At 40.2% G+C, this 27,638-nt stretch overlaps 1 protein-coding gene and 1 long non-coding RNA gene across 2 annotated transcripts; one reads left to right on the forward strand and one right to left on the reverse strand.

The window, feature by feature from the left end:
- The first annotated feature begins 1,797 nt into the window (after positions 1–1,797).
- LOC148350895 (uncharacterized) lies at positions 1,798–13,429 on the forward strand. Its single transcript, XR_015847085.1, has 3 exons — positions 1,798–1,986; positions 5,958–6,021; positions 13,010–13,429. It is a non-coding gene; the product is annotated as an uncharacterized LOC148350895 (long non-coding RNA).
- Positions 4,400–27,638, reverse strand: ssh1b (slingshot protein phosphatase 1b). Its single transcript, XM_088319770.1, has 15 exons — positions 27,349–27,638; positions 24,113–24,150; positions 23,026–23,126; positions 22,820–22,884; positions 21,263–21,384; positions 21,119–21,187; positions 20,269–20,334; positions 19,724–19,918; positions 19,540–19,633; positions 19,346–19,474; positions 17,211–17,257; positions 15,953–16,099; positions 14,363–14,563; positions 8,432–9,032; positions 4,400–5,729 (listed from the first exon to the last, which is right to left on the reverse strand). The coding sequence occupies exons 1-15, from the start codon at positions 27,415–27,417 to the stop codon at positions 5,343–5,345; spliced, it is 2,331 nt and encodes a 776-aa protein (XP_088175896.1). The 5' UTR covers positions 27,418–27,638; the 3' UTR covers positions 4,400–5,342.

The raw sequence follows: 27,638 nt of genomic DNA on the forward strand, positions 1-27,638 counted from the left end.
TGGAGAGGTGACCACTGCAGAAAAACAAAGGAGATCGGGCTCCTTTGTGAGCTGTGCAAAATGTGATATTCCTTCACAGGCTTCTGGATTCAAATTGATGGAATCACATTTTTCCTGGGACAATCTTTGACAAGGTGTCTTGGAGCTAGATGCTGTAAGGAAGGTTTGGCCAGCCTCTTTGTTGACAGTTTTTACCCTTTTTGAAACAGCGCCGCAAAACCTGTCCTGACCTGTCCCACCAACTTCCCCTTCAGTTTTCTGTACTGTACCCGGATTACACAAAGTTCCAGAGGAGGCTTTTGCACTCCATCGGCACGCCTCCTGAACTCTGTCCCCGTCTGTCTCTAATGCCATCGTAGCTACTGCGTTGTGGTTTGGGTTTAATTGCTGTGTGTAACCTTCCTCTGTTGTCTTAGCATGACTCAGCCTGCTGTCTGTCAGGTCCACCGAACAGTGACGGAGACTTCCCTCTGGCGTCAAGTACCTGGGTGATCGGGTGGTATCTACGTTGACTGTTGACCCGAAAACAGATTGAAGAGTTTCTGTTTTTGTTTCCTGGTTCAAACAGTCAGCGCTTTCCCTGGCTTGCAATCCACAAACATCACCCTTTTCTAGAACCACAAAGCCCTCCTGGTTTGAAAGTCCAACTGTACCTTCACTGTCAGATCCACTTCCACTTGCGTCCATCGTCATAATTATGTTACTGGCAAGAGCCTTCTGTCTGGTCTCCCAGGCGTTCAGACCACATTTTGATTCCAGACCTAAACCAGTGCCACGCTGACCCTCCCTGTCTCCACCCACTGCCTCTTCAGTAGTAGTCACAGGTCCATCCGTTTCACTGGGCTGCCTGATTGGTTGCTTAATTTGGGGATCCATATGCTCCGCTGTCTGCTTGGACAGGGGCGAACCTCCTTCAGTGAATGCCACGCCCTCCTTTCCCCACGTTCTTTCGTTTGTCTGCCCACCACTGGAAAAATCCTCGTCCTTGTCTTGCATCTTGTCCACCTTCTGACCCATGGTTGCAATCCTGTCTTAAAATCAGAAACACACCAGTCAAGACGCCTCCGTTTGTATTAATAGCAGCCTAACAAGGATGACATCACATGACAGGCATCACATTCTATTTTTAAACCATCCTGAAACCCCTCTCCTCTATTTTAGTGTATTCCTCACACCCACCCAAAGGCCTTCCTATCTATCTTCTGCCATACTGCATGGCAGGAATGTACAGCCTAGCTATAATTAGGTGGCCCGCATGCAGTCAGTGAGTCAGGAGGCCAATAAAGGCAACCGGACACGTGAGATAAGAGCCTGTTGACAAGGTCACTTTGAATTTGAGAGGAATTCTTATTATTGTGACACATCAGATTATTTTGGAGTCTCCCGATGTCTCATTGTGCAACACTTTACAAACGTAAAATTGTATGTTATTGGGGTGAAAGTCACAAGTACTAATATGGTATTGTGCTAAGGATAGATTTTTCTGTTTGTGTTCTCTTGAATTATATTTCATCTTTCAAATGTTTAATTTTGCTCACAAGTCTTTGCATTTAAATACAGACATAAGTACTGTTACGTACAAATCCTTACCTTGTTAATTTTTGAAACCTCCATGGATGACATCACAATTTTAAACCACAGCTAAGGTTTTATTGACGGGTTCTCGGGGCCATTTGATGTGGAAACAAACAAAACACACACATGCAAGTATCTGCAAGCCCACTTTAGCACATTTGCCACCTGCACTGCTCTGGACGCCAGCCTTTGTTTGTTCCGTCAATTGTTTTGGTTACGCTGTCTTGCGGAAAGGTCACCCAGAATTTGTGGTTGGAGTCATGGGGGCTTGACGCCACCCCTAAAACATTTACTGGAGTTTAGCGGATGATGGACAGTGAAGGATAGGAGAGATTATTGCAAAACATCGAGGACAAAGCTCAGCTGACTCAAACGCCACACGGAGGGTATTTTTAGTCTTGGAACACAACGGTAAGTACCACGAGGGATATTGGGAAATATTTTTTGGGAGTAGATGTAATTCCTTGGATATTTGTGGTGGCGATATCAAATTTTAAAATAAGGTTTCCATAGTTCTCTGTTATAAATGACAAGCACTGGGATTTCTACTAAACAAACACAGCTTGTGTAGTGTAAAAGTAGCATGTTGTTCTTACAGTACATGAGTTAAATATATCCAAGTTAATATTCATGTTTTTGTCAAAAGTACACAGCTACATCCTGTGTTCTTACTTGGTTACCCGCGTTATCATCGGAGGCTTGTGACTTGGGACGCACAACCTATTACCCAGATTTAGGACACTTTTTAGAATGATAGGTTAATCTTTTTCCCTGAATATTTTGTCTTTCTTTATTTGTTTAATGTGTAGACAGCATTGACTTACCATGGGATGAAGGGAGCAAAAAAACCTCGCATTTTGTCTATAAAATATTGACATTTTATGGGACCTACAGAAAATTGTTTCATCATAAACATGCTCTATTTTACATCGTCATTAGTACGATTCAAGTTGTTGAGTTAGCTTGCTGGTACTTGGTAAACCGTTTAATTATCATTTTGACCATCTTCTATGAACCTTGTAGAAATGAACAACTGAATTTTAGATGTAACTAAACAAAAAAGTATCATTCATTGCATGTCAAGACGTTAGATTTAAAAATGGACAACATGAATGAAAGAATACTCACCGTGGCGGACGTTGCCTAAAACTAATGTCGCTGCTAACTGTTGTTTTCCTGCTAGCGCCTAAAGTGAATAACTTAATAAGAGTCTCAAGGGGAAGGAACAAGAAGATATGCAGCTGCTTTTCTTTTTCCCACACACACAATTTCAATGCTCTTATGTCTAAAACAGTGCACTCAAAGGTAAAGTTTGGCAAGGTAAAGGTATAAATGAACCTAAGGTTTGACTCGACTTAAATCTAACTTACACAGCACTGCTTTATAATAAACTGTTGACTGTTAAAACAAATGGATATTTAGATACAGGAAAATACCAGTAGGTTGTTATTGCACCTTTGACCATACTTCATGCTTGGTAACAGGTAACAGACTCAAGTTACTCCACCACACCACACCACCCCCATTTCCCCTTATAATAGAGTACTACTTAACATTCTGAGTTAGTTGGCAGACTACAAGATGTACCATGAGACAAATTAGTCCTGGCCTCTCTGTTTATCAAAAATGTCAAAATTTGTTTTAAAAGGGGGTCAATATGCTACCCAACCCTTTGGGTCATTATTTACATTTTTTATGTTATTTAGTTAAAAATGTGGATTACGCCGCTTCAGACCTTAAAAGGGTTATTTTTGATACAACATATTGAAGTAAACGTTGATTTGGGGTCAGTATTAACCAAATTACCGACTAAACTACCCAAGTTTTGGGACTGTGTTTTTTATCACTAATTTTACCAATTTTCGAAACTAGCATGTAAATGAACCCTACAGAAAAAGTTGAGATTGCACTTTCCAGAACACAACTTTGATTCGCTTGCACCATTAAACCTTTCATTTTAAATAGTTACCAGGACGTTCTGCTTTACATCTAAGTAACCTGGATTTTTTGTTTTATCACACACTTTCACTATCAAACACTTAAACTCCCATATTCACTCTTATTTTCATTTTAACTCTGAAATACTTTCCCAGTAACACTTTCACCCTTAGACATGTGCCTTCTCATTGACAATCTAACGATTTACACAAAGTAAAGTAACAAGCCGCACACAAGGGTTAAAATCAGTGAAGGTTAAACGAAAATGACAAACGTAATTATCAAAATCTAACTAGTGCAGCAGACCGGCAGCTCCTTGGGATTCAGTTAACGTTAGAACAAGAGGAAGTATTGTTTTCTAAAAAACAGAAAAGAAAAACTGACAAAAAAACCCCTCATCCAATTAAAGTAAACAAAAAAATAATTAAAATTAATTAGCCCTTATCCAATTACATCGAAACCCCACCAATAAATTAAAAAAACTCAACTCTTGGTGGTCAAACGCGTAATCAAATGCGTAATCATCATTTTGCTTACTAGCATGTAAACAACAACAAGAACACATCAGCCAAGCAGAACAGTAAATCCTGTAAACATTTAAAAAACAACTGGATGGTTGTTGTTGTTGTTTTAGCTTAACAAATCTCATATTCAAGCTTGATGGTCGTGGAATTAAAGATATATAGGAGGCGTCTTTATGTCTGCTTGAAAGTCAAGCCTGGTACGTTTTGGACATTGCATACACCCAAAAATACAAGATATGGGCCACTGACTTTAGGTCTCATGGCACAAATGTAAAAAAATAAAATAAATAAATAAATTAAAAAAAAAATACAAGATATGGGCCACTGACTTTAGGTCTCATGGCACAAATGTAAAAAACAAAAAAGAATGCATTTTATTATTATTTGATCATTCATTTATTTAACCATTGTCCAGGTCTGAAATGACAAGCATGGTGATTAAAATGTACCTGTAAGTAGGATTGTCATGATTTGATATTGATCCGACATGAGCCAGAACACATTTAATCTGATATTTCGGTAATAAATAATAATAAATAAAAAAACAATGTTTCATGGTTTAAATGACTGTGCAGATGTACATTAATGAAATTATCAACTCAATGGAAGAATCCTAATTGTCCAAATTCAATATCCAGTGTTCCTATTTTAGATTTGAAAACAAAACCAAAAAACACATGCGTAATTTCCGCTTATATTATAATACTGATATTGGCAAATACCTTAGTCTGAAACATTGGTATTCTATTGCGAGTGAAAAAGTTGTATTGGGACGCTATAACTTGCAAGTCAAATCTTATTCCTGTTTGTTGCTTATTTTCAATTTTACTCTCAATTTACAGTCCAGCCTTGAAAGGAAAAGTTGAAAAAGATTTATATAGGATTCATCCAAGTGTTTTCAGAGAAACTCAATAGTGTGGATCATCTAAACACAAGATGACAGCACCTGAAAGCCGGATTTGTACCAGCTAAATACTGCACAGACCCAAGACATAGACTAAATACTTTTGGACAGCATATGCAATTGTGATGTTCCAAGGTTACAGCTTGAGTGACCAAAAACTTAATGCGTCAAAATAAATGACATAGCAATGACAGCTCCCCTTGGATAGTAGAAAGACTTGGTGGTTCGGTTTCTGTTTCTCTTTTTCAGTCTCCAACATGTGCTTTTGGTCCAAGTCTAAGCGAATGCACTGACCCTCATCCTAAACTCCCTTGTCCAAGCTCGGACTACCCTGTCATGTGACGCTAGGTTTCCGGTACCACAGGAAACCACATCACGTACTCTGGCACTTGGTCACCGAATTACTCAATTTGCACAATTTGGGACTCAGCCTGAGAACTGTTCTGCCCTTCTGCCTCTGGTTCGTCCATGACTTCTACGTCTTCCGGGTTGCAACTGTGGATAGGGTCTTCACAACTCATAGGTGAAACAGGTTTCTGGCACAAAAGCGGGATCTCGGCAGAACAATTGTTCTGGCCGGGATCCATAAGGGGCTGCGAAACGAAAACTGTCCCAGGAGGATCGACGCAGATGGTGGGGAGGCTGCCGTGTCGGGAGGGGTTAAGGCGGTGGGAGCGAGCCCCCGTCAGTCGCTCGCAGCGCCGACCCGACGGTAAACGCAGGCAGCAGTCTTTGCAGGACTGGTAGGAAGGTTTGACTTTTAAAGGGTTGCCTGTACTCGCACTGTCCTGCAGGGAGTAAAATGGGAAAACAATTACTAACACCACCACATATTATCACTGTTGCAAAGCCATTAACATTATAAAAAGTATATATATTATTGCACGAAACTGTGAACAAATATGTGTATATCAAATATATATATTATATATACCTTGTGAATTATGTATAGATTTTTTCTAAATTGCTGCTGCTAAATGTTATTGCACTTATTTTCATTGGTTTTACTGAATCAGCAGCTTTCCCAGAAAGACCTTCTAAGAAGTTTGGCCAGGATCACAATCTTTCACAAGCAATCAGGTAGGTCACTGTAGACGTAAAAACCCAGGACTTTTGGTTTTGCTAACCCAGCAGTTTTTTCAGAAAGACATTCAATTCAAGACAATTTTCTGAAGACAGTTAAAATAGTTGACCTATATGTAGAAACAAATGCTCAAAAAGTCAACTAAGCACTTTTGGTTTAGCTGACTCAGAATCTTTTTCCTATTAAGACATTCCACACTCCCAGGCAGAACAACATTGAATATCAAAATCATCTCGTTACAGGCATTCCAGTAGGTCACCTCAGATGTGAAAACTGCAAAAAAAAAAAGCTGGCTCCTACAAACATTGCTTTCATGTGGCGTTTTCTTAATGCTGCTTCTAAACAAAAATGGCTGCAGCAAAGCTCTTTACCCTTATTGAATAGATGTCTCTAGATGTCCTCTAATTTGATATTCAAATATATATTACAATGAATTATACCATGTTACACAAAATTACAATTTGCTTGATTAATGAGAAACTTACTGTGTTTTAGTCTATTTCTTTAAGGAGTCAGATTGATAAATGTTATGGTAAGAGCTCATCACTTCCGCTTTAGCTTTAGATTTTTTTTATGATATATATCAATCACAAACTGACACGCTTCAGACTCAGTCCACTGCTTCCTTGGGTCTGAAGTCCGCCGTTCTCCACAATTGTCCTTAGGATCCCTTCATTTCAGCGTTTTCTGCCACACTATAATATTCCAGTTCCCACAAAAAATTTTTATATAGCTTATGGCTTATTTTATTAGTTATTTGGTTGTTGTTGTTGTTGTGCTCTGTACAGCCCTTTTGAGACTTTTTGTGATAAAGGGCTATACAAATCATTATGACTTGAATTGACCAGTTATAATCATGAAACTAAAAAGTAGCATCTGTGATGTTCGCTGTTACCACTATCTGTAGAAACACTCACTGCAGAGGAAGACTAGAGGGGAGGCCCGGTAATTTTTAAACATTTAATAAATCATCTGTCCTAAAAAAATATCTGGAATAAATTTACAAATCTTAGTATATTGCTCAGGTTTACTCTATTCATCATTTTCTATATTTTTAGATTCTGGGAAAAAGCTTTACTGCCAATGAACGGTGTTGATGACTCATCATGCAATGATGTTATTTAGGCAAGAAATAATAGTGCCTTGTGTGAAAGTAGTTTGTTTTGTTCGTTTACCGAATACCAACTGTCAAGTGTTAATTATGTTGTCAACAAACACCGTAATGGGCTTCATCCTTTCTACCAGGCCTATTGAGAACAGGGAAAAACTATGTTGTTGATGCTTTATGATTATCTGTTTGGAGTGGCTTTGCTTGTGACACCTGGAAGTTTTTATCTCATAGAGGGGGACAATATTTCATGAATCTTTGCTCTTGGTTACATATTCACTCAACAGTACGGTGCTACCATTTTATACGAACACCTCTAAACACGAAAATTTCAATGTGTGAGTTGTATTTGGAAGAAAAACTTGTTCCGCATACAATGGAAAATACAGGTTACAAGGGTCCCAGAGGCGACCACTACAAACCGCTCGGGACTACCCACCACTCGTGACAGTTTGTTCCGGTCTGCGCATGGAACTAGTACAGGCCCCAAAAAGGGCTGTACATTTTTTGTGTGTATATATTCATTTAAAATTGTAATAACCTTATTTAAGGGAACAGTAAGTGCTTGCGTATGATTAGCAGTTTCTTGATCTCATACCTGTCAACCTCAGACATTTGATCCCGCTATTAATGGTCTCAATTACCCTGATTAAGTGATAAGAAACCTTACAAACACAACAAGACCCCTAGTTACTCAAAGCAATGCAAACTATTTAAAGTTCTGCGACAATATAAGCAATCTAGGATGGCGTTGCTGTCGGCTACCAGTGATTGAATGGAGCCGAAATGGGCAAGACGAAAGTGGTCTTTTTAACTGTTTTCTCCCATAAAAATTGTACACTATTTGAAATGATCAAAAACATATACAATATGTGGCAAATGTATAAGTTGACAGGTATGCGGTCTCTGTCACTCCTTCTTGCACCCCTCCTTCCCCTTCTGCGGCACCTTTTGCAGACCTTTGTTACGATGACAGCCCCCATGATGAGTACTCATAATGGACTCACATTTTATTTAGTTAATATCATCTTATTTATCTGAGTACTGCATTTTATTATGTTTTGTTACTATTCATTTATAGTGATCAGGAACATGTGTTTTATAGCCAATTAGGGTTCACGAAGATGCTTTTGTAAGGACAGGAACGGACCAATTGGTTATTTTATTAATCCATATTGGGAAAATGTGCTTGTTACACGAGCAATCCGAGCTAAGAGCGCGATCGTGGAACGAATTAGCTCGTAAGAAGAGGTACCACTGTACTTTTATAATTCCCAACAGCCCAAATTGGAACTCACATCAAAGGCAGCTGGACAGCTACGTTTGGCAGCCAGTCGGTTGCTGTTGTTGGTGTTCAGGTTAGCGAGACCGAGCCGGCTCTGCTCCGATTGCTTTCTCCCCTCCAAGGCGGCCATCTCTGCCTCCTCCTTCTTGGCTTCCTCCTCATCTTCCTCCTCTAGTGTACTGAATTCCAATCTCAGCCTCATGTCCTCCAGCGGGTCTAGACGCCCACAAGTCTGCGCCCCAGTGCTCCCTCCTCCTCCGCCACCACCCGGCAAGGCCAAGTGAGCCATGGGGAAACCTTCATCCTCCAATAGGGCATCCCGCTCCACGTCTTCAATCTCGATAAAGACCCTCTCCATGCCCAGCAATGGGGGCCCTCTTACCGGTGTGGAGGGTTCGCTGTCCAGCGCAGAGTCGGACAAACGTCGAAAGTAGTAGTTGTAGTTGAGAGAGTCCAGGGGCTCCATTTCCAGACCTGGACAGGGGGACCCCCCACAGACCCCCCAGGCCTGCTCCTCGTCTCCATGCCGATCGGAGCTCTGGCTGGAAGCTGGCAAGTTGTCAGAGACTTCCACATCCATGCCGGGTCTCCACAGCTTGTTGTGGTGCTGTTTGCTTTGAAATAAAAAATAAATCAGAGAAAAACAAAACAGGGAGGGAAGCCTGTGAGCACTGGAAGAAAGCTACTGTATTTTCCGAACTATAAGGCACACCTGAACTCTGTAAATTGGCCGGAAATTTGAGTGTGCCTTATACATGGATAAAATTAGGAATGCATAGTGGTAAATTACAATATTTGTGCAATTACTTATCTATTAAAAAATACTGCTGTTCACAATTGCCTATCAATGGTGTCAATGGGGATCCAACCAAGAAAGTGATTATGAGAGAGACAAATCCTGACCACCAGGCCACTAGGGACATAGATAACATATAAAAAGGCATTAGTTCTCATCAGCATAACCACATTTCTAGTACCAGATACAAATGTTAGAGGATGGAGAAAACAGAATGTGACTCAAAATTGTGATAAAACTTTGTTTCACTATTTCTCAGTTGAAATTAAGCATTGTAAGTGAGGAATGTTGTTAAATACGTGCGACCACGATTCAAAACCTTTATTGACAACGTCAACTATAAACACAATACCAACATAACATTTAAATGTGTCATCCTTATCCCCAGTTGTCTAGTGGATAGGATACACTGCTCTCCCCATCGTGACATGGTTGTTTGAATCCAGTTGCATCCATTGTTTTGCAATTGTGACAAGCCACTTTTGTGATAAGCACAAATATCGTACTTACCTCTTTTTAGTGCAACCATAGCAGTCACTGAAGTTTTAATTTCATGCACCTCTGGTTTAGTTCGCCCTATATATGAAAAGCAAATTACAAAAGACCATGGGGAGGTGTGCCTTATAATCCTGTATGCCTTATAGTACAGAGAATACGGTAATTAAAAATTCGAGAACTTTCTGTTCAATTCTCTTTTTTTACATTTAATTAAGAATTATCGTGAATTAATTTTCTTACTTTATAATTGCATTGATTTTTAATCTCGAAGCTATGACGTATTTTACGCTTACTCTCAGGACAAATTCTTCTTTTCCCTTTTTTTCAAATGCATCTTTTGTGATTCTTTTTCTCTGTTTTTTTTTTTCAGTACTAGCAGCTCCAAACTGTAAAAAAAGTTCATTTAGAAAAAATACTGTATGATAAAAAAGACCCCCAAAATTTAATGAATAAATAACAAATGCAAAACTAAAAATAATCAAACATTTCTGGAAGCAGAAAAAAAAACATTTGGTAGAAGTAATTTAAATAAAATCCAAGATAAATAAATACAATTATGGTAATTTTTTTTGAATATGTCTTTATCCTCTCGTATTTTTTTACCAGACCTTTTTCAAGAGTTATTGCAGAGAGCGTAATAAAGAGGGAAGTAATTAAAAAAAACTGAACAGAAAATTTTTAAAATGAATTATCTGCAAGCAAAAAATGTTTCTAAATTAAAAATCATATATATTTTTTTAAACAAGACTACTTTGGATGTTTTATTACGTGTTTTTTGTACATTTATGAGTATGTTTGCAGCTCTACATGGCAAAAAGCTCCCTTTAAAGAAATGAAAAAAATAGAGTAAAACAAGAAAAAGACTACTATATTTTCACAAACAAAAAGCGCATAAAAGTCTCTGATTTTTTTTCAAATTCCGCGGTGCCCCCTATAGTGCAGTGCGCCCTGTGTGACATGTAAAGCGGCGAACAAAGACCAGCTCGGTGGCCTTAAGCCGAGTACACACTTGACGCCAACCTCGTGGGGAATTTGGCGTCAACGCCTTTGGTTGCAGAATGCCAATGGCGACCTGCCCCCTGCACACCTGACTTCAGCGGTGCTCTTGTTCTCACTCTTCCAAATTGTTACGTTACATATTTTCAGATCATGTTACCATTTAAAAGAGCACTAGCATATAGTAATACAGCAAATACAGTATTTACCTATGTACTGAAAGAAAATGCAAATAAGGGGGTGCTCTTGTCAATTAATAGATCAGAGAGAGGGCGCTAAGCCACGCCCACCATAGTTACGGTATCCATGTATCGCACACAGAGCAAATAGGGCGGCTGAAACAACAGCGAGTGACTCTTTAGGCGCTATTCCTAATAGCTTAGCCGTATCATTTCTTCCTTATTATGCAAACTTATCTCAAGTCAGTAGAAAAGGGTCTCAATTATTATATACAGAGCTATATTCATGGCATCAAGGAGTCCAAAGACACTAATACCCTTGTAATATTGGCAATTGATTCAGATTTGTCTGCTCCGTCATACTCTAAACTGCAAATTTAAAGCAGGGTATGTAAACTTTGTTTCCCCTTCTATAAGACTTTATTTAGTTTAAGATATGTCACCTCACTTTTATTTCTTAGCGCATCTAATGCTAGAAAAGTTTTCTTTAGGCGTTCTTTGCAGATTACGTTTTAAGTTTATAACCTATGACAGAAGGAATCCATTCCGGATTTTTTTAAGGCTTGTCTAGGTTTCTGTTTCATGGTATTATACCAAATTAACGTGGCAGGGAGGAGCTACATGTCATGCTGTAAGACTGATAGGTTGCACGTTGTTATAAGCGACCCAACAGCATTGTAAACTTTAATTAAATCAAAATAAAACAATGTGGAACAAAAAACTTTGTTCTGGTTCCCATCAATCCTTTGCATATTGAGTTGAACGTGAGGAAGCCCGCATGCCTTTATCCACTTCAAACACTTCTTCAAAGTAGTTTTTGGCTGAGGAAAAGGGACAAACCTCACCCCTACCAATCGTTCCGGATACCTCTGATCAACATTATAAGTTCCCCCAGACACATTGTTGAACCATTTTTGACACAAAACACTCTACTTACAAATGTTTCAGGCTACATGCTACTCCCAGAACAAAATAATTTTTTAAGTAGAGGTACCACTGTACAAGCGTGTAGATCACATGTGATACAAAGATGGACTACTTAATTCGGCAGCCACCGGCTGTCGTCATCATCATATTCTGATTGGCTGAGAACAAGCTCCGTCGGATCTATTAATACACTCTCGTTTTCGTGATCAAAACCTCTCTATGAGCCAGCGCTTGGAAGTTGATGACGGGAGCCGGCTACCTACCATTAAAAGCTGGTTTCCTTTGAGATGCTATTTTAATGCATTTTTTACTGTGATTCTGTGTCGTTGACTTTAAATTTCTTGAGTTTCTAATAGGTTAAAATTATTTTGTATTTTTCTTTGTAGATGCATAAGAATTTTAGCTTGTTTCCTGTGATTTTTAGAGTTACCGTTTAAATGTTTATTTTCCTTAGTTTACCTCTTTTGGGTAATTTATAATAATACATAATTAATAGTAATATTTGAATGAAACAACAAAAACAATCTGAAGAGCTGTTGGGGAGCCAAACGAAGCAACTGTTTTTAGTGAGCCGAGCCAAAAAGCCAGTTCTCTGCAAAGAGTTGGAATTCCCATCGGTGCAAAAGACCATTCACCTCCTCGAGGATAAACTTAAACTCCAGTCAAAGACGTGTTTCGTATTTGGTGCATTACGGTCTACTGGCTGAGTACTGTCCAAGTCACGGTGTTCTCTGCTTCCCTGCACACTTTCAGAATTTGGCAACCGATCACCAAAATGATGAAACATTTCCTCCAAAATGTGCACCCACACACCTGACGCCAGAGGCAAAATGACGAACAGCAGTGGCATCACCCGCTGTTGGAGGTAGATGTGCGGGAGGGATTTGGGTTGGGCCCCCACCCCGTGACTGGGAGGTCACAGGTTTGAGCCTTGACAGAGTCAGGGCTTGCAACTTTGTGTGAAATCCATGTTTTTGTGAGATTTTTCACATTTCCAACTAAATGCGACATGAATGCGATCACTAGTAACTTTTGGGAATTCTCCCGTGTGAACGGCTCAAGTTTACCACAAGCAGAGGAGGACACGTGCAATGCATTGTTTGCGGAAGCACTCATGATGATGCTAATTCTGCAGTGTATCTAGCAATTTGTCTTAGTGTTAACGTTTCATGATACAGTGTAATTTTTCCACCAGGACTACGTTGGTGCAGAAACTTCCAGCCTTCGCTCTGCTCTGAAAATGCTGGTCTAGTAGTGATCCCAAGAGCCAAGAAGAGATCCGCAAGTTCGAGAACGTTCGTCATTCATTCAGGCTGTGGAACGCTCTTCCCCCTGAGATTTGATCAGCAACCTCAGTGGAAATGTTTAAAATCTAAGCTTAAAACACACTCCTGTTCTATAGCATATGAATAACCTATATTTATGTTGACAATATCTGTGTATTATTTGCCCTCATGTAGGTTTTAGATCAGGTGATGGTGTCATAATAGTCTGTGGTTTGCGATAATCTGTGGTCTGTGCAACCCTTTGAGACTCTTTGAGATTAAGGACTATAAAAATAAACATGACTTGACAAACATGACTGATTATAATGGATAGAATGGATTGTCGACGCTTGGGCTAATGTGTCTTCTGTTGTCTCTGAAAGTGAAGAAAGTGAACCTTCTAATAGAGATTTAGCAAAGCTGTTCTGGTCAGAAACAGATGGCGAGGTTTTTGACGGTCATGTTCGGGAGTACCGGTAAAAAATGTGAGTGCCAAACTGTTTTGCACGAGCTCTTTTTTATTTTTTTTATTTGTGGGTTTTACTTTGCAATTAATGTTTAAATAAAACATGAAGAAACTCTGTTTTGCTTCCGCTGTAATTTTAAATACGCACACTTGTATGCTCGTCTGTGCTGTTGTAAGGCGTCTGCAAGCGGAGGGCTTCCGCCCCCTATCATCGGTTCGCCCTGTGTAGGGTTAAATACAGAAATAGAACCAGCTAAGAAAACTGCGCCCTATGGTTGTGAAAATATGGTGATAAAAAAGGAAAAATCATTCATCAATAGACCAGGAAAATTGGAATTGAACAGATTATTGTTTTACTATATATTTTTCCTAAATATTCTTTCTTGTGTGTTTACTGTTTTGTGCTATGATTGTTCAGTCTATATTGTTGTTGGTAATTTAGCCAACATTTATTTAGCTGTTTTCTTGGACACTTTCACTTGGCCCCCAGCATTTCGTGCACTGAATGGGTTTATCAGGATCTGGTACGCCACCATCCCCTGGGGGGTGCCAGCCACGTGTGTGTGAAAATCCCTAATATCTCAACACTTTATATTGACTGCTTCGACAGCACACTGTGTTGGGCCGTTGTTACCTGTCCATTTCCGGTTGGATTTTTGTTTCCAGTTTGGATATTGTCGGGTTTCAGTTTATTTGTACATTTTGTTTTGTGACCCTTGTATGTTTGTTATTTTGTTCATGGTTTTATTTTGAGCCCCCCTTCCCCTAGTTCCTGTTTCCACCTGCAAAGCATAATGCTATACTAATGTAGCCTAACCTGGCATCCAAAATGCCCTGGTATTCGGCCAGCTGCCTCATGAAACCGGCGTTTGGCTGGGTGATGTTGCGCTTCTGCTTGACAAAGTTGTAGGCTTTCTCCAAGGACCACCCATACTCCTTCATGGCGTACGCCATCACTGTTGAACCCGAGCGACTCACCCCCATCTTGCAGTGCACCAGGCATTTAGAACTGTTCTTCCTTAAGTGAGGGAAAAAAAGCACATGGTCAATTTAGGGCTGCAACTATTAATTGACGTTGTAGACAAAAATTCATAGAAAAGATCGTAGACACTGGATTCCAGTGTCGGCTATAGTCGTCAGACATGTTTTTCCAATGGGGGGAGGAATCTTACTTGATTGCAATCTCTGCTAAGAGTCACTTATGCGCAATAGTGTCTCAAGCATTTACATACAGAAATGACAGCTGTTTGGGTGCATTACGGTCTACTGTCCAAGTACTGTGCCGAATTGTTTCAGGGCATTATTATTTATTTTTGTCCAAATCTTCAGTTAGTTATCATTGTTCCAATTTTTTTGTGTCCTTTAAAATAAATCGACTTCATGCTACATTGAAAGATTTTGTATACTGTATCTGATAATTCGACAAATTGTTTTAATAGTCAAAGAATAGTCGAATGAATGAATTATCTGCATTTATATAGTGCTTTTCAAGTCAATGCAGACCTCTCAAAGCGCTTTACAATGTCCTTCACACTTTTCCCTTTTTCACACTAACTAACCGACAGCAGCCTCAGCCATGCAAGGCAACTACCTGCTATCAGGGGCATTAGGGATTCAGTCTTTTGCCCAAGGACACTTCGACATATAGAGCCGGTAATCAAACCTGCGACCTCTTGATCCCAAGACGAGTCAATGCCGCCCAGTCGACTATTTAGATAGTCATTAATTGCAGCCCTAGGTCCATCCTATCTTCATCATCGAGGTGTACTTATAACATGGATCTACTGTCTATTTTACATATGAGATATTTTACTTATGAAAAATTTGAGATACAAGATTTCTTTCTAGCCAAAAGTTTTGCCCGACATATGAAAAAGAATTAGGTTATGAGAATTTTCAGACGCCACCACTGGAGATTTCTCACCGCCAGCGTCAGACCATTCCAGTTAGAATGTGCGTTTCCTGCCATAGTGACCTGACCCCGCACACTTGTGTTGTTTTTTAATCACATTTATCGTCTCTAATGGTCCCTCACTCCTCCTCCACCACCACCACGCATACACTTCCCTCAGCAACTGCCGTCTTCCTTCATGGTGACTGGTAAGTGCTCATAATAAACTAGCATTTTATTTTGGTAACATTATCCCTTTTTACTTTATTTTTACTATTTGAATGTATTTTTAGAATAAATGATGTGTTTTACAGGATTTAAGGGTTAACTTGAATGGTTTTTAGAGGCAGGAATGAATAGTTTTTTGAGTTATTTCTTGTGGGGAAAATTTGTTCGAGATACGAGAATTTAGATACGAACTCCATTTGGACTAATTCATCTCATATATAGAGGGGCTACTGTAATTGATCATTACCAATATATGATTAATATAGCAATTAATAATGGAAAGATCACCTGGCTTTGACAATAAAGTTGTGGGTGTCGTTCCAGTGGGCCAACAGGTCACTGCTCTCCTCGTCGTAAACGCGTACATTGTGGTAGGAGAAGATGCCTGGGAAGAAGTTGTCGATCTCTCTGGTCACGTTTAGTATGTAGCCCACGCTGAAAAAATCAAACAAACCCAAATTAAATGACTTCATGCGCTCTATTTAACTCAAAAAACACACACAAGCATTGAGTTTTAAAATGTATCTGGCAGCACTTGATTATATTGGATTCTACTTTCAGTTATGAGGGTAACCAGTAGGGCTGGGTGTGTACTGATACCAGGTCATGGTATCTGCATACTCATTATTGTAGTGAATACCAGTAACAGTTGCCTTCTATTGACCATTAACAATCAGCAACCGAAAATTAAAGGAAAGGTAAATTAACTTAACACTATGTTCTGATTAATTTCTTTCTTCAAAAAAAAAATCCAGCATTTTACTTGTAGAGAAAAGGAATTTTTAGGTAATAATGGTGTTCGTGTGTGATTTCAATGCGAGCTGTAGGTAGAAATATGTCCAATTGATGTTGCCAAAGCCAGGTGCTTCTCACAAAGACGCTTTGCTTGTATTTCTTTCTCTCTCTTTCTCTTTCTCTCTCTTTTCCTCCCATTTTCTCTCACTCTTTGTCTGTCTCTCTTTCACGCTCTTTTTTTCCTCTTTATTTCTCCTTGTCTCTTTTTCTCTGCGTCTTTTTACCTTCTTTTGCTTTCTCTTTCTTTTTTCCTTTTCCCTCTCTTTCTCTCTCTTTCTCCCCTTCTTTCTTTCTCTCCTTCTTTCTTTCTATTTCTCTTTGGATTTCTTTCTTTCTCTCTATTTCCCCCTCTCTCAGTATTTCTCTCTTTATCCCTTTTGCTTCTCACATTCTTTGGCACTCTCTTTTCTCTCTCTGTCTTTCTCCTTTTATCTCTTTTTTTGCCCCACCCTCTCTCTTTTTCTCCCCCTCTCTTTCTCTATTTCTTTCTCTCTTTTTCTTTCTCTCTAATCTACTAGTTCGGCTCCAGAGAGAATGTTTGTTCTATCGTGTGGCCCCCTAGTTAAAATGAGTTTGATTCCCCTGCTCTAGATAAATAGAATTAGAGAGACCTAGATACCGTAGTTAGATCTATATAGCTAGATAGATGTAAATAGCTAGCTAGCCAATCTATCCATCCATCATTAAGTTAAAAGGACCTAATATGACTTTTTTGATTTAATGTCTGGGAGTTTGTTGTGACTCATCTCACCCACAATCACGAAGTTCTTCAAGATTGGAAGCGTTCCATTCAGAGCCCTACGGAATGAGAGAAAAAAACAAAAATATTTTTGACAGGAAGTTTTTAAGGATGTAACGATACGTTATTGTAATATCTTGATCACAATATCTTTCTTGTTGACGAGCAGCACATCTTTTAAAGAGGACGAGTTATTTTCTGTATGCCGATGCTGTGCCCTGTGGCTGTTAGTTTAATTATTTATAGCAGTTTAATTTCATTGAGACATACTTGACCACCTATGTTTTAGACCAGACGATGACTGCTGAGGCACAATCTGTGATTGCGGCCAGTCCATGAAAATTTTAACCCTCTCAAATAGCTAACAACTAAAACAAAATACCTTTATAATGCTTGTGCGGTGGTAAATATGACTAAAAATGTAATGGGTGCATGCTCAAATGAGTAAGCGGCTCTTCTTTAAGTTTAGCTGGTATAAAACTGTTGACATTATTCTCAGCAGTCGTAATCAAACCAGTTAATATGAATGCATTTATTTTTCACTACTGTTATGTACAAAATACCAGAATAAATATTATATTCGGAAAGAGTTTATGCATTTTGTATGCATGGTTGTTAAAAAATATCACTCCATGCTGGAGCCCATCCCAGTAGTCCTTTGGCAGTGGGCAGAGGACACCCTGAATTTGTCTACAGTCAGTCACAGGGCACACTGAGTCAGACAACTCACTTGGTCATTCAAGGGACAATTTGGACCGTCAAGTAACCGGTCATGCATGTTTTGGAACAAGGGAAGAAACCCACGCAGACATGAGGAGAACATGCAAATACTGCAAGAGGAGGTCCCCGTAGTTGGAACCGAACCCTGGATCTCTGCACTGTGGGGTTGAGCCCTAACCACCCTGCTGCCATGCAACGAAAAATATTTTCTTGAAAAAAACAAAACAAAACCGAAACATCATGGGATCGGGTCGTCAGGAGATCCGAATTTGCCAAGTTATGTTTTTTCTCGACTGTTTTTGTTAAGGTAGTCAACAATGTGACTTGACTTGGCCAACTGTAGGATCTAAAGATTGACGCGTGAATATTTTGAGATTGGGCTATTATTATGGATTTAATGATCTTTCCATGTCAATTCGGTTTGTTTGTTGTAATCTTTACAAGAAATATTAAGGGGGACAGTTACAATTTTTAACAATTGTGCTTTTAAGCACTGAAATAAATATACAAACATAATGGTTTGTTTTACTTGATAATCGAGATTGTTCCAAAATCTGACAATATCCGCACCAGCAAATAAACCAGCAAACAAAAATGAACATGAACAGATTTTTAAAAGGCAGAGTTCTGTCCACAAGAAAATGGTTGAAAAGCGAAAGTTGAAAAAAAACGAATATTTGAAAAGATGAATTTTCAATGGTTGAATTTAGACCAAGGCAGCATTGCAGCGCAGTGGTTAGCGCCTGTGCGTCACAGTTCTGAGGTAATGAGATCGAACCTTCCTGTGTGGAGTTTGCATGTTCTCCCCGTGTCTGCGTGGGCTTCCTCCGGTCACTCCGGTTTCCTCCCACATCCCAAAAACATGCATGTCGGGTTAATTGGCCTGTTCAAATTGTCCCTAGGTGTGAATGAGCGAATGGTATATCTGTCTCTGTGTGCCCTACGACTGGCTGGCAACCATTTCAGGGTGTCCCGAGCTCGGTTCCGGCTACCGACCTTTGATGGCCATAGGTCCTTTGATGCCCTACCGACCTCCCTGCGTGGAGTCTCCACGTTTGCACTCCTTGTGCCTGTGTGGGTTTTCTCCCAACACTACAGTTTCCTCCCAACTTGCCAAAAAAACCCTTATGACAGGTTGATTGGTGACTCTAAATTGCCTCTAGGTATGGATGTGTGTTTGAGTGACTGTATTTCTATGTGTGCCCTGCGATTAGCTGGCAACCAGTTCAGGGTGTCCCATGCCCACAGTCCGATCGATGTCCTATAGAATCGGCTCCAGCATCCTTGGTACCCTTGTGACTATAAACAGATTGAATAATTTTTCAACCTATTTTTTACAGAGTTCACCTAACTTTATCCCAAATTTGAGTTACAAGCGTTTGAGACCCTTACTTAAGTTAACTGTCGTTAATCATGCGGCGGCTTACCAAGTAGACGTGTTCAAAGATGGGCGTAGCTTTGTCCATCTGCCCCAAGATGAGCAGCATCTCATTGTCGATGAACTCCGCAAATTCTTTCAGGCTGCAACTCATGTGCATTTCCAGCTCGTTGCGAATCTGTGCCAGCAAAACGAAAATGAAAGGTGAAACGTGCGGGCAATGCCGGTCGTATTTCGCCTCACCTCTTTGGATGTGGTGTTCTCCAAGTCCCGGAACATCACGATGCCTCGTAGCTTGGCTTTAATCACATCCTCCGTTCGCTCCCTGTCAGTCGGCCTGCCGGGGACGGCATGACATTTAGTGAGTGTGGCCAAGACATACTTGGACATGTGTCCAAGTCTAAGAGACAGAAGACTTTGGACGCACTGGTCCTCGAAGGCAGAAGGGGAGTCTGGGCGAGTGTTCTGTGGATCAGGTAAGGCGTTCCACTCGTTGACGAAGCTCTGCTCAGAAGATGTGCAGCTCTCGTAAAACGATGTCCACGTGTGCGAAGGCCCGCCCGGGAAATAACCCAAGTGCCGAGACACTTCGCAAGCCTTGTGTACCACCTGAAGGGCACACCTGAGCAACACACAGGAAACAGTAGCATCAGATACACAAATGAAAAGAGATTTAAGATCATATTAATTATTATGTCTTTTCTTCTTAAACATGATTGAAATCCTTTAATTCATAGAGTGAAAGAGAGAGAGAGAGAGAGAGAGAGAGAGAAAGAGAGAGAGAGAGAGACACAGAGAGAGCAAAAACCTGCCCTGCTGTGTGTGTGTAAGTTTGATAGCCCCAGTAAACATAAGTATACTGCATATTTTCGTTAGCCGAATATAAGTAGTTGGACTTATAGTCAGTAATGACAAGGTTAAATGGGAACTTTTATTACCAATGGTGAGGATTATCAGCGTCAACAAACATACCACATGGCCTGCACTGAGATCGGCTTGAAGACATGCGAGCGCCCCGTCGTCTTCACAGTGAAGTGTCTGCAAAGACAGATACGTTTATAGTTTTAATATTGAACACCTTCAATGGAGATTGGAGAGGATGGCAGTCCATTATTTTGACTATCATACCCCATTATTGTTTGTAATTTTGACTATTATGCACTGTTTGCACCATTGTAACTATACCGCAATAATTTTGCTGTTCTTTGATATCTACACCCTTTAGGGCGGATCTGTTTTTTGTAACCTAGGAGATTAAATAAAAAGAAAGGGCCCAGGTCAGGACTTTTAGAACAGATTTGGAATTTGGTATTGTGAATATATATTGTACAGTCCTCTTCTGTTCTCCTTGTTCAAAGCTCATTGATGTATTTTCTCCTTATTGTGAGTGTCTGCTAAACTATAAACTATAAAAATAAAGTGTATTAAGAGTAATAAGACAAAAATGATGGGAAGCACGTGTTTGGATGCACATGCATTGTTGCTTTACCTTTGACAGCACTATTTTAAATAATTTGCTTCAGTTTGGATTGATATACGTACGTTTCATAGAAAAAAAAAGAAATCTGATTCAAATACTTATTTGGAACACCGCCAATGACACCTCTGATTCTGTATTACGGTAGTATAATAAAAACAACAGTGTTGGGATCCAGCATGCTGCCGTCAACGGATAGATTGACTGGAGGATCCCCACATCTTTGTCCCCCAATAAACTGGTCGCTCAGCTGTGTGTCTTCGCCTGCGTTTGCCTTTGCTAAACGTAACAAACCGCTTATCATTGAGTGCATCACATTAGCAGGAAGAAGTCAACTTGTTTTACCCGTCTCCGTCCAAGTGTATGTTGGTATCGCTCCACAGTGGCAACACCATCCCGATTGAGCATCTTTTGCTAGAAGGGCATGGCCACGATTAAAATAGGAAGCCAATAATTGTATGTTACAACTTCATAGTACAGACAAAACACCTTTCCAGGTCGGCAAAGTCAATCCCGAGGATGACACTCTCCTCCATGTTCTGATGGCCGCTGGTGTGCACCAACACCATGTAGCGAACGCGCTCCGACCAGCCACTCTGCAGACGCACCACCTTTGAAACACAACCATGGAATGAGTTTGTCGATTGCGGAGAACTCGAATAATTATTTTTGCATCGTTTTTCACCATCAAATTTAATCAAACCTTTTTTTTTATCATGTGCTTTTCATACAGAAAAGACCACCAAGCCAATAAATCAGTGAAGATCAGAATAATGGAGATTAAAAATACATTGAATGTTAAAGTTATTTATTATTTATCTTCACAATTTTTAGATTTTCTTTCTCGAAATCGCTGAATTGTCACATTTATGGTTCAAACACTAAGAGCAGCAGGGGCAATAGTAGAACTACATTCCTTGTGTCAAGGGGCGATAGTAAGACCACGACCAGCAATTCTGATTTTGTGCACTCCCTTGGAGCCAATCAATAGAAGAGTCACCTCGCTACACTCATGTTTAGGTAATTGCTGGTTCACTGCTTTGCAAATTTTCATTGTGCATTGTGTTCTGCTTTTTGATTGGATAAACAAAAGAAGATGCTTTCTATCACCAACAAACATGGACCTCTCCACCCGCTAAACCTGCTCAGGAGCCACATGCGAGTCTTTGCTGCTCCCTTGTGGCTCCCTGGAGCTTTTTTTTTCTACAAATGTTTGATTTCTGTAGGACAGAAACCCGAAGGTAAATGAAGTTTTTCATGACGTCCACATGATGGCGGCAAAGTGTCAAGGTAGAGTAAAGTGGGTCGGGTCCTTATTCCATAAAGTTTGCAATGAAACAGCACTTATCTTTTTAATCTTAAATTCGCAAAACAGAAGTTTGTTGCGAAAACTGATTTAGAAAGAATAGTATTTGTATTTGTTAAACAAACACTTGAGCCTGTAAATTGGGTTTGTACTTAATACATACCTAATGAATGAAATGAATGAATAAAGGTTTCTACGATACGGATTTTCACGTTTTGCAGGTCCATTAAATGAAAAAGTGAGGGATTAATGTCTCTCATCTCATCTCATCAGCTGCACCGCTTATCCTCAGTAGGGTCGCGGGGGTGCTGGAGCCCATCCCAGCAATCATCGGGCAGTGGGCAGGGGACACCCTGAACTGGTTGCCAGCCAATCGACAACACGCTCGCTCATTCACACTTAGGGATAATTTGGACCGGCCAATCCACCTGAAATACATGTCTTTGGAATGTGGGAGGAAACCGGAGTGCCCGGAGGAAACCCTCGCAAACACGGGGAGAACATACAAACTCTGGATTTGAACCCACACAGGAGGTTCCCAAGACCTTAGAACTGTGCCGCACACGCGCTAACCACTGTGCCGCCGTGCTGCCCTGGGATCAATGTATTAACCATTTTTATTTTTCCATTAGGACAAATGCAGGAGGCACAGACTCACCTGCCTCCCCTAACTTCTAGTCACTGGGCTGAGGTACTTGGCTTAAAACATTGCACAAGTTGTATGTCACAAAAAAAATTACCATCTTAATGCGATCTTCCGTGCGAAGCATCTGAAAGATGGCCTGCAGGTGTTGAGGCAAGTCGCCTGGAAATAAAATGTGAACATGTTGAGAATATGTACTTGGATTTTGATACTTTTATTGGTTGTTCATTTTAAAGTTCAGCAGACATTCAAATATTAAAACAGAATAAACTTATCAGCGGTGTTATGTAGCTCTGCACGCACCTGCGTGTTGGTGCTGGGTGGGCATGTCAGCTCCCTCTACGCTGCCGCCCTGCTGAAGGAAGAGAGCGACACCCTTCGCCATGAAGAAACTCTCCTTGAGGCTGACAAGAGAACAGCATAATGATTACTTTGCTTTTCACACACTGGGAAGAAACCAAAACGGGTTGAAAGACTACTTAAAAACTACTTACAATCCTCGAAATATTCAGCTGTAGAAAAAAAGGTTTCTGGGCAAATTTGAGTAACGACTGAGACCCTGTGAAGCTATGTTTAAAACAGTCTTGAGCAGTCGGGGAGGCAGGTGAGGCTGTGTCTTAACTTTCATCATGGACGGATAGAATTATTTTCTTGTTTAATCTGTATTTCACATTTCAGGATTTCGGGAGAGAAGAAAGGGTTTTTTTTCAATTCTGTGAAGTGCAGTCAGGGGAGGCAGGTTAAGCTGTGCCTCAACTGTCACAATGGAAATATATATATTTTTTTTATTTAAGTTATTGTTTTTTTTTCCATCTGTATTTGATGTTCCAGGATTTTGGGTGGGAAAAACGGGGGCAGTTTTATTATTCAGTGACATACAGTCAGGGGAGGCAGGTGAAGCTGTGCCTCACATGTCATCACGGAAATATACAATCAAAAATATATTAAATGGTTATATGTATTCAGTGTTATTTATCATTTAGAGTCACTAGTTGGGGATTTTCTTTTTTAAAATTACTGAAAATTCCACAATGTATTTTTAATATTACAATTAGTATGTAAAGCGTTGCTGTGCTCAGTGTCTGTAGAAGCAGAGTAAGGCACGCAATTCTCTTGCCTCATGACAGAGGGAGATACTGAGACCTAAAATTCTGATTTGTTGCAAACCTCAGCCCCAAACGATCAAAATTCTGAAGGCCTTAACAAGTTAACAGTTTGTCAAGCAATCTAGCATTTTCTTCTCATTCCGGTGCCTTTTTGGGGTATTTTGATGATGTTGTTGATGTTATGTTAAAAGCTTTTCTCTCACTTATTTAATGTGTAATAACAGAGAGGGGGGTACCAGTAATGTAATTTGTTGGTTTTCTAATAATACAAAAAAAAACCTCACTTTTGGTTATTTTTGCAATCTTGGTCACTTCCAAAATCCTGCAAGACAAAAACAGAAAAGGCGAATGAGTTGAAATCTTGAGAACACAGAAAGTGATAAATGGCTTGTTTTCGCGATTAGTTCATGGTGGTTTCTGCTTTCTGCTCCTAAAAGTTTTGAAGGACAATGTGTATTATTTAGTGCCTCCTTGAATGCCAAGCCAAAGTCCCGATTTAAATCCAATTGAGATGCGTTAGTGTGACCTTAAATGGACAAATCACGCTAAATAAAAAACTCCAAAATTGCAGATTTGAAACAATCTTGCAAAGAAGAGTGGGCCAAAATTCCTTCACGGTGTTGGGAAAAACTCAATACCAATTATTGTAAACGTTTCATTCATATCATCACTGCCAAAGTTGGTGCAACCCGCTTTTAGTTTCAGGGGGCAATAACTTTTTCACATAGGTTTGATTTTTTTATTTTCGTGCCTCAGTGATGGAATCAACAATTCAAAACTGCATATTGTATTTCCTTGGGTTGTCTCTGTGTGATTTTAAATTTGGTTTATTGATCTGGAACCTTTGTGAGTGATAAACATGCAAAAAACGCAGTATTCAGGAAGGCAGCAAATATTTTTTGACGACACAGTAAAACAGTGTTTCTCCACTGGTGGGTCGAGACCCAAAAGTGAGTCGCAGACCTGTTTTCAGTAGTCGCAGGCCTTCGCTTTGGCAAATTATGCTAAGCCAAGGAAAATAACGAGGGATCAATTAAACTCCATAACAGTGGATGCCGATACTTCCCTGCTCTATCTTTTCTTCTGCTGTGCAGTGTTTGAAAAGGACCACATCACATTTTATTGTGATTTTGTCCGTCGTATTTCCTTTTTATTACCATAACAACGGCTCCTAAAAAAATTGTGATAAGGGAAAGAAAAAGTGGAAAAGAGTAACAACAATTGTGTCGAAGAGGGAAATGATTGTGAAATGTGAAAATGGTGCACAAGTGCCGTTAAGCGCCGGTAGAAGGTTAAGTAAATTGTTTAAAATATCATATTCAAGGCTTATTACCGGTATTTTACTCCTTTTTTATCTACATACGTGAATAATCATCGATGTTTAGGTACACAATTTATTGATATCACGGGTACAAATTTCTTTCAGTATGTAGCTATCTAAAACCAGTTTTGGGAGGTTCGCTTGTATGCAAGTATTTATGATACACGGAATTGTTTTGGTTTTGGAAAAAAGGAGACTATATTCTACTATTTCTGCTTAAAACGGCACCATCTTTTTATTCCATAAATTTGAGAAGTGGATATTTTTCTTGATTTGGCTCTCAGCCCACATCTTTGTTTTGGTTTATGTGGAGGCAGGTTTGTGTAATGGTGTCTCCTGAAGCCAGACCAGTTGAGAACCACAGCTTTAGAAAACAAAAATTCTGCCAATTGTGGAGCTGGCGACGAGACATGGAAAACACACCACTTGTCTAGGCCAGTCAACGCACGTACAAACCTTTATCCGGGATTTGCTGCCCCCTGCAGTTCAAAGGCTTTCCTAACACCAACAGACACTCCCACTCAAACTGCTTGCCAACATGTTCCTAATATTTTGGTCCTCCTCATGAACCCGAAAATTAGCAATTCCAAATTAAAACTTTATCTGAATTAAGAACTCACCGTCGTACACCAAATACAAGCCGCAACTGAGATCAAGAAAAAACAACTAAACTTCTTAAATGTGTTGAATGACAAGATTGTGTGTGATCAGTTCAAACCAGAGATAGTAGAATATAAAAGTATCCACTTTATGTTAAAAAACAAAATGACCAGCAAAACAAAAACGACTTTAAGTCATAATTGAACAATTGATTTAAATAATAGGGCATACATGCATGTATTATAAATATTAGTCTTTTAAAACACTTGAATGTTGAGAAATGAGCATTTATTTGACATGGCTGTCATGATTACCAATATGCTTCACCTGTGCGCACTTCTTTGGCGCCAACTGCCTCGGACTCTGATTGGCTCACTGTCCCTATTTATCTGTCGCCTGTTGTCAGTCCGTCTGCGAACCTCAGTTTACACTATGCAAACCTTTTTTTTTCTGACCCTGACTCCAACCTGTTTTTTGCTCCTGTCTGTCCCCCGGCTTCGACCTGTTTTTGGTCCTGAACACGTCTAAGCCCCCGTCCCGGCTTTTGACCTTTTTTGTCCCCCACCTTGTCTGATCTCCTTTCCTGGCTTAGGACTCGCTTACGACCCCGACCACGTTTTTGCTCTCCTGTCTACTGACCCATTACTCCGTGCCTGACATCGCCATCGCTCGCCACGGGAGTCCCACTTCCGCGTACAGAGCGACCTGCTTCCCGCGCCCAGCGGATCCTGGGTGCAACTCTTTCCTTTCTTCCAATAAAACTGAGAGAAAAGTAACGCAAGTGGGTCCTACCTCCGTTCTGGTCTTGACAATGGCATATTTTCTCTACGGGTAATATTATAATAGGAAAACAGTGCGGTTTGGTCACTTTAAGTATCTGTAGTTTGTATTCTTTCTAGTACTTTTTGGCACTTGTTTTTGTTTGCACTACACAATAAAGCGGCATCTAGTGGTCAAATAATAGACAATGTCCCTTTAATGCTCAATAAGCTGCTTCAAACCCGAGCTCTTGTTTCATGTGCATACTGTACGTGCATGTGTACGTCAGGTTTTAAGAGGATAAGGAAATCCAAAATGCTTCCCTTTAGTAGTTTGTCATCAATGTCATAAAATCAATTTCTCATATATTCTCTATTGTTTCTTCATTTGACCATGCTCACAATTGTAAACAAAGCATTCTGGGATACAGCGTCACTGTGTGGTATCCTCGGAGCACGGCAGCGGACAAAAAAACATACAGAGAATAATTAACACAACCCAGAACATCATCTGCAGCTCTCTGCCCGGTCTAACTGACATTCATGGCTTCCGATAACATAGCAGAGCCATCAACATTATAAAAGGTATTATCGGCATCTATTGTTAAGGAGTGTAAATGACCATTAGTTATTTTTCTTTCTTTCTTAGTATTATTTTGCCAAATCAAAGGCACACTGCAAAAGCGTCCAGGACCCACTTTTGGGTCGCAACCCACAAGTTGAAAAACACTGGTCAGGTGGACTACATCATTAAATTACTTTCTAGTTGTACAACTCAAAAGCGCCATTACTTATAAAGTAACCGTACTTTGTCTAGTATGTAATTATACGTGTTACGTACCTCCCCCGCGCTGCAGGCCGAGGATGCTGCACTCGGGCTGGGGCAGCGCTGCAGAGTCACCAGGGCCATGGCTGGAGGAGGAGGCGGTGGAGGAAGGGGCTGGATGAGGGAAGATGCGCAGAGTTGGCTTCCGTAGTCACCGGGGCAGAACTGGCAGTCAGGCCGGGCGAGGCGGCCCCTGGTGCGGGTAAGCCACCAGCGGCACTCCGTGCACAACCGCGAGGTGAACCGGAAACATGTTTGCGACGCCACTCGTATCGGTCGCGTGCGCGCAGAGACAAACACGTTCG

The sequence above is a fragment of the Urocampus carinirostris genome, chromosome 16 (genome assembly GCF_059441175.1).
Source record: "Urocampus carinirostris isolate Australia breed hairy pipefish chromosome 16, RoL_Ucar_1.0, whole genome shotgun sequence".
NCBI classification, from domain to species: Eukaryota; Metazoa; Chordata; class Actinopteri; order Syngnathiformes; family Syngnathidae; genus Urocampus; species Urocampus carinirostris.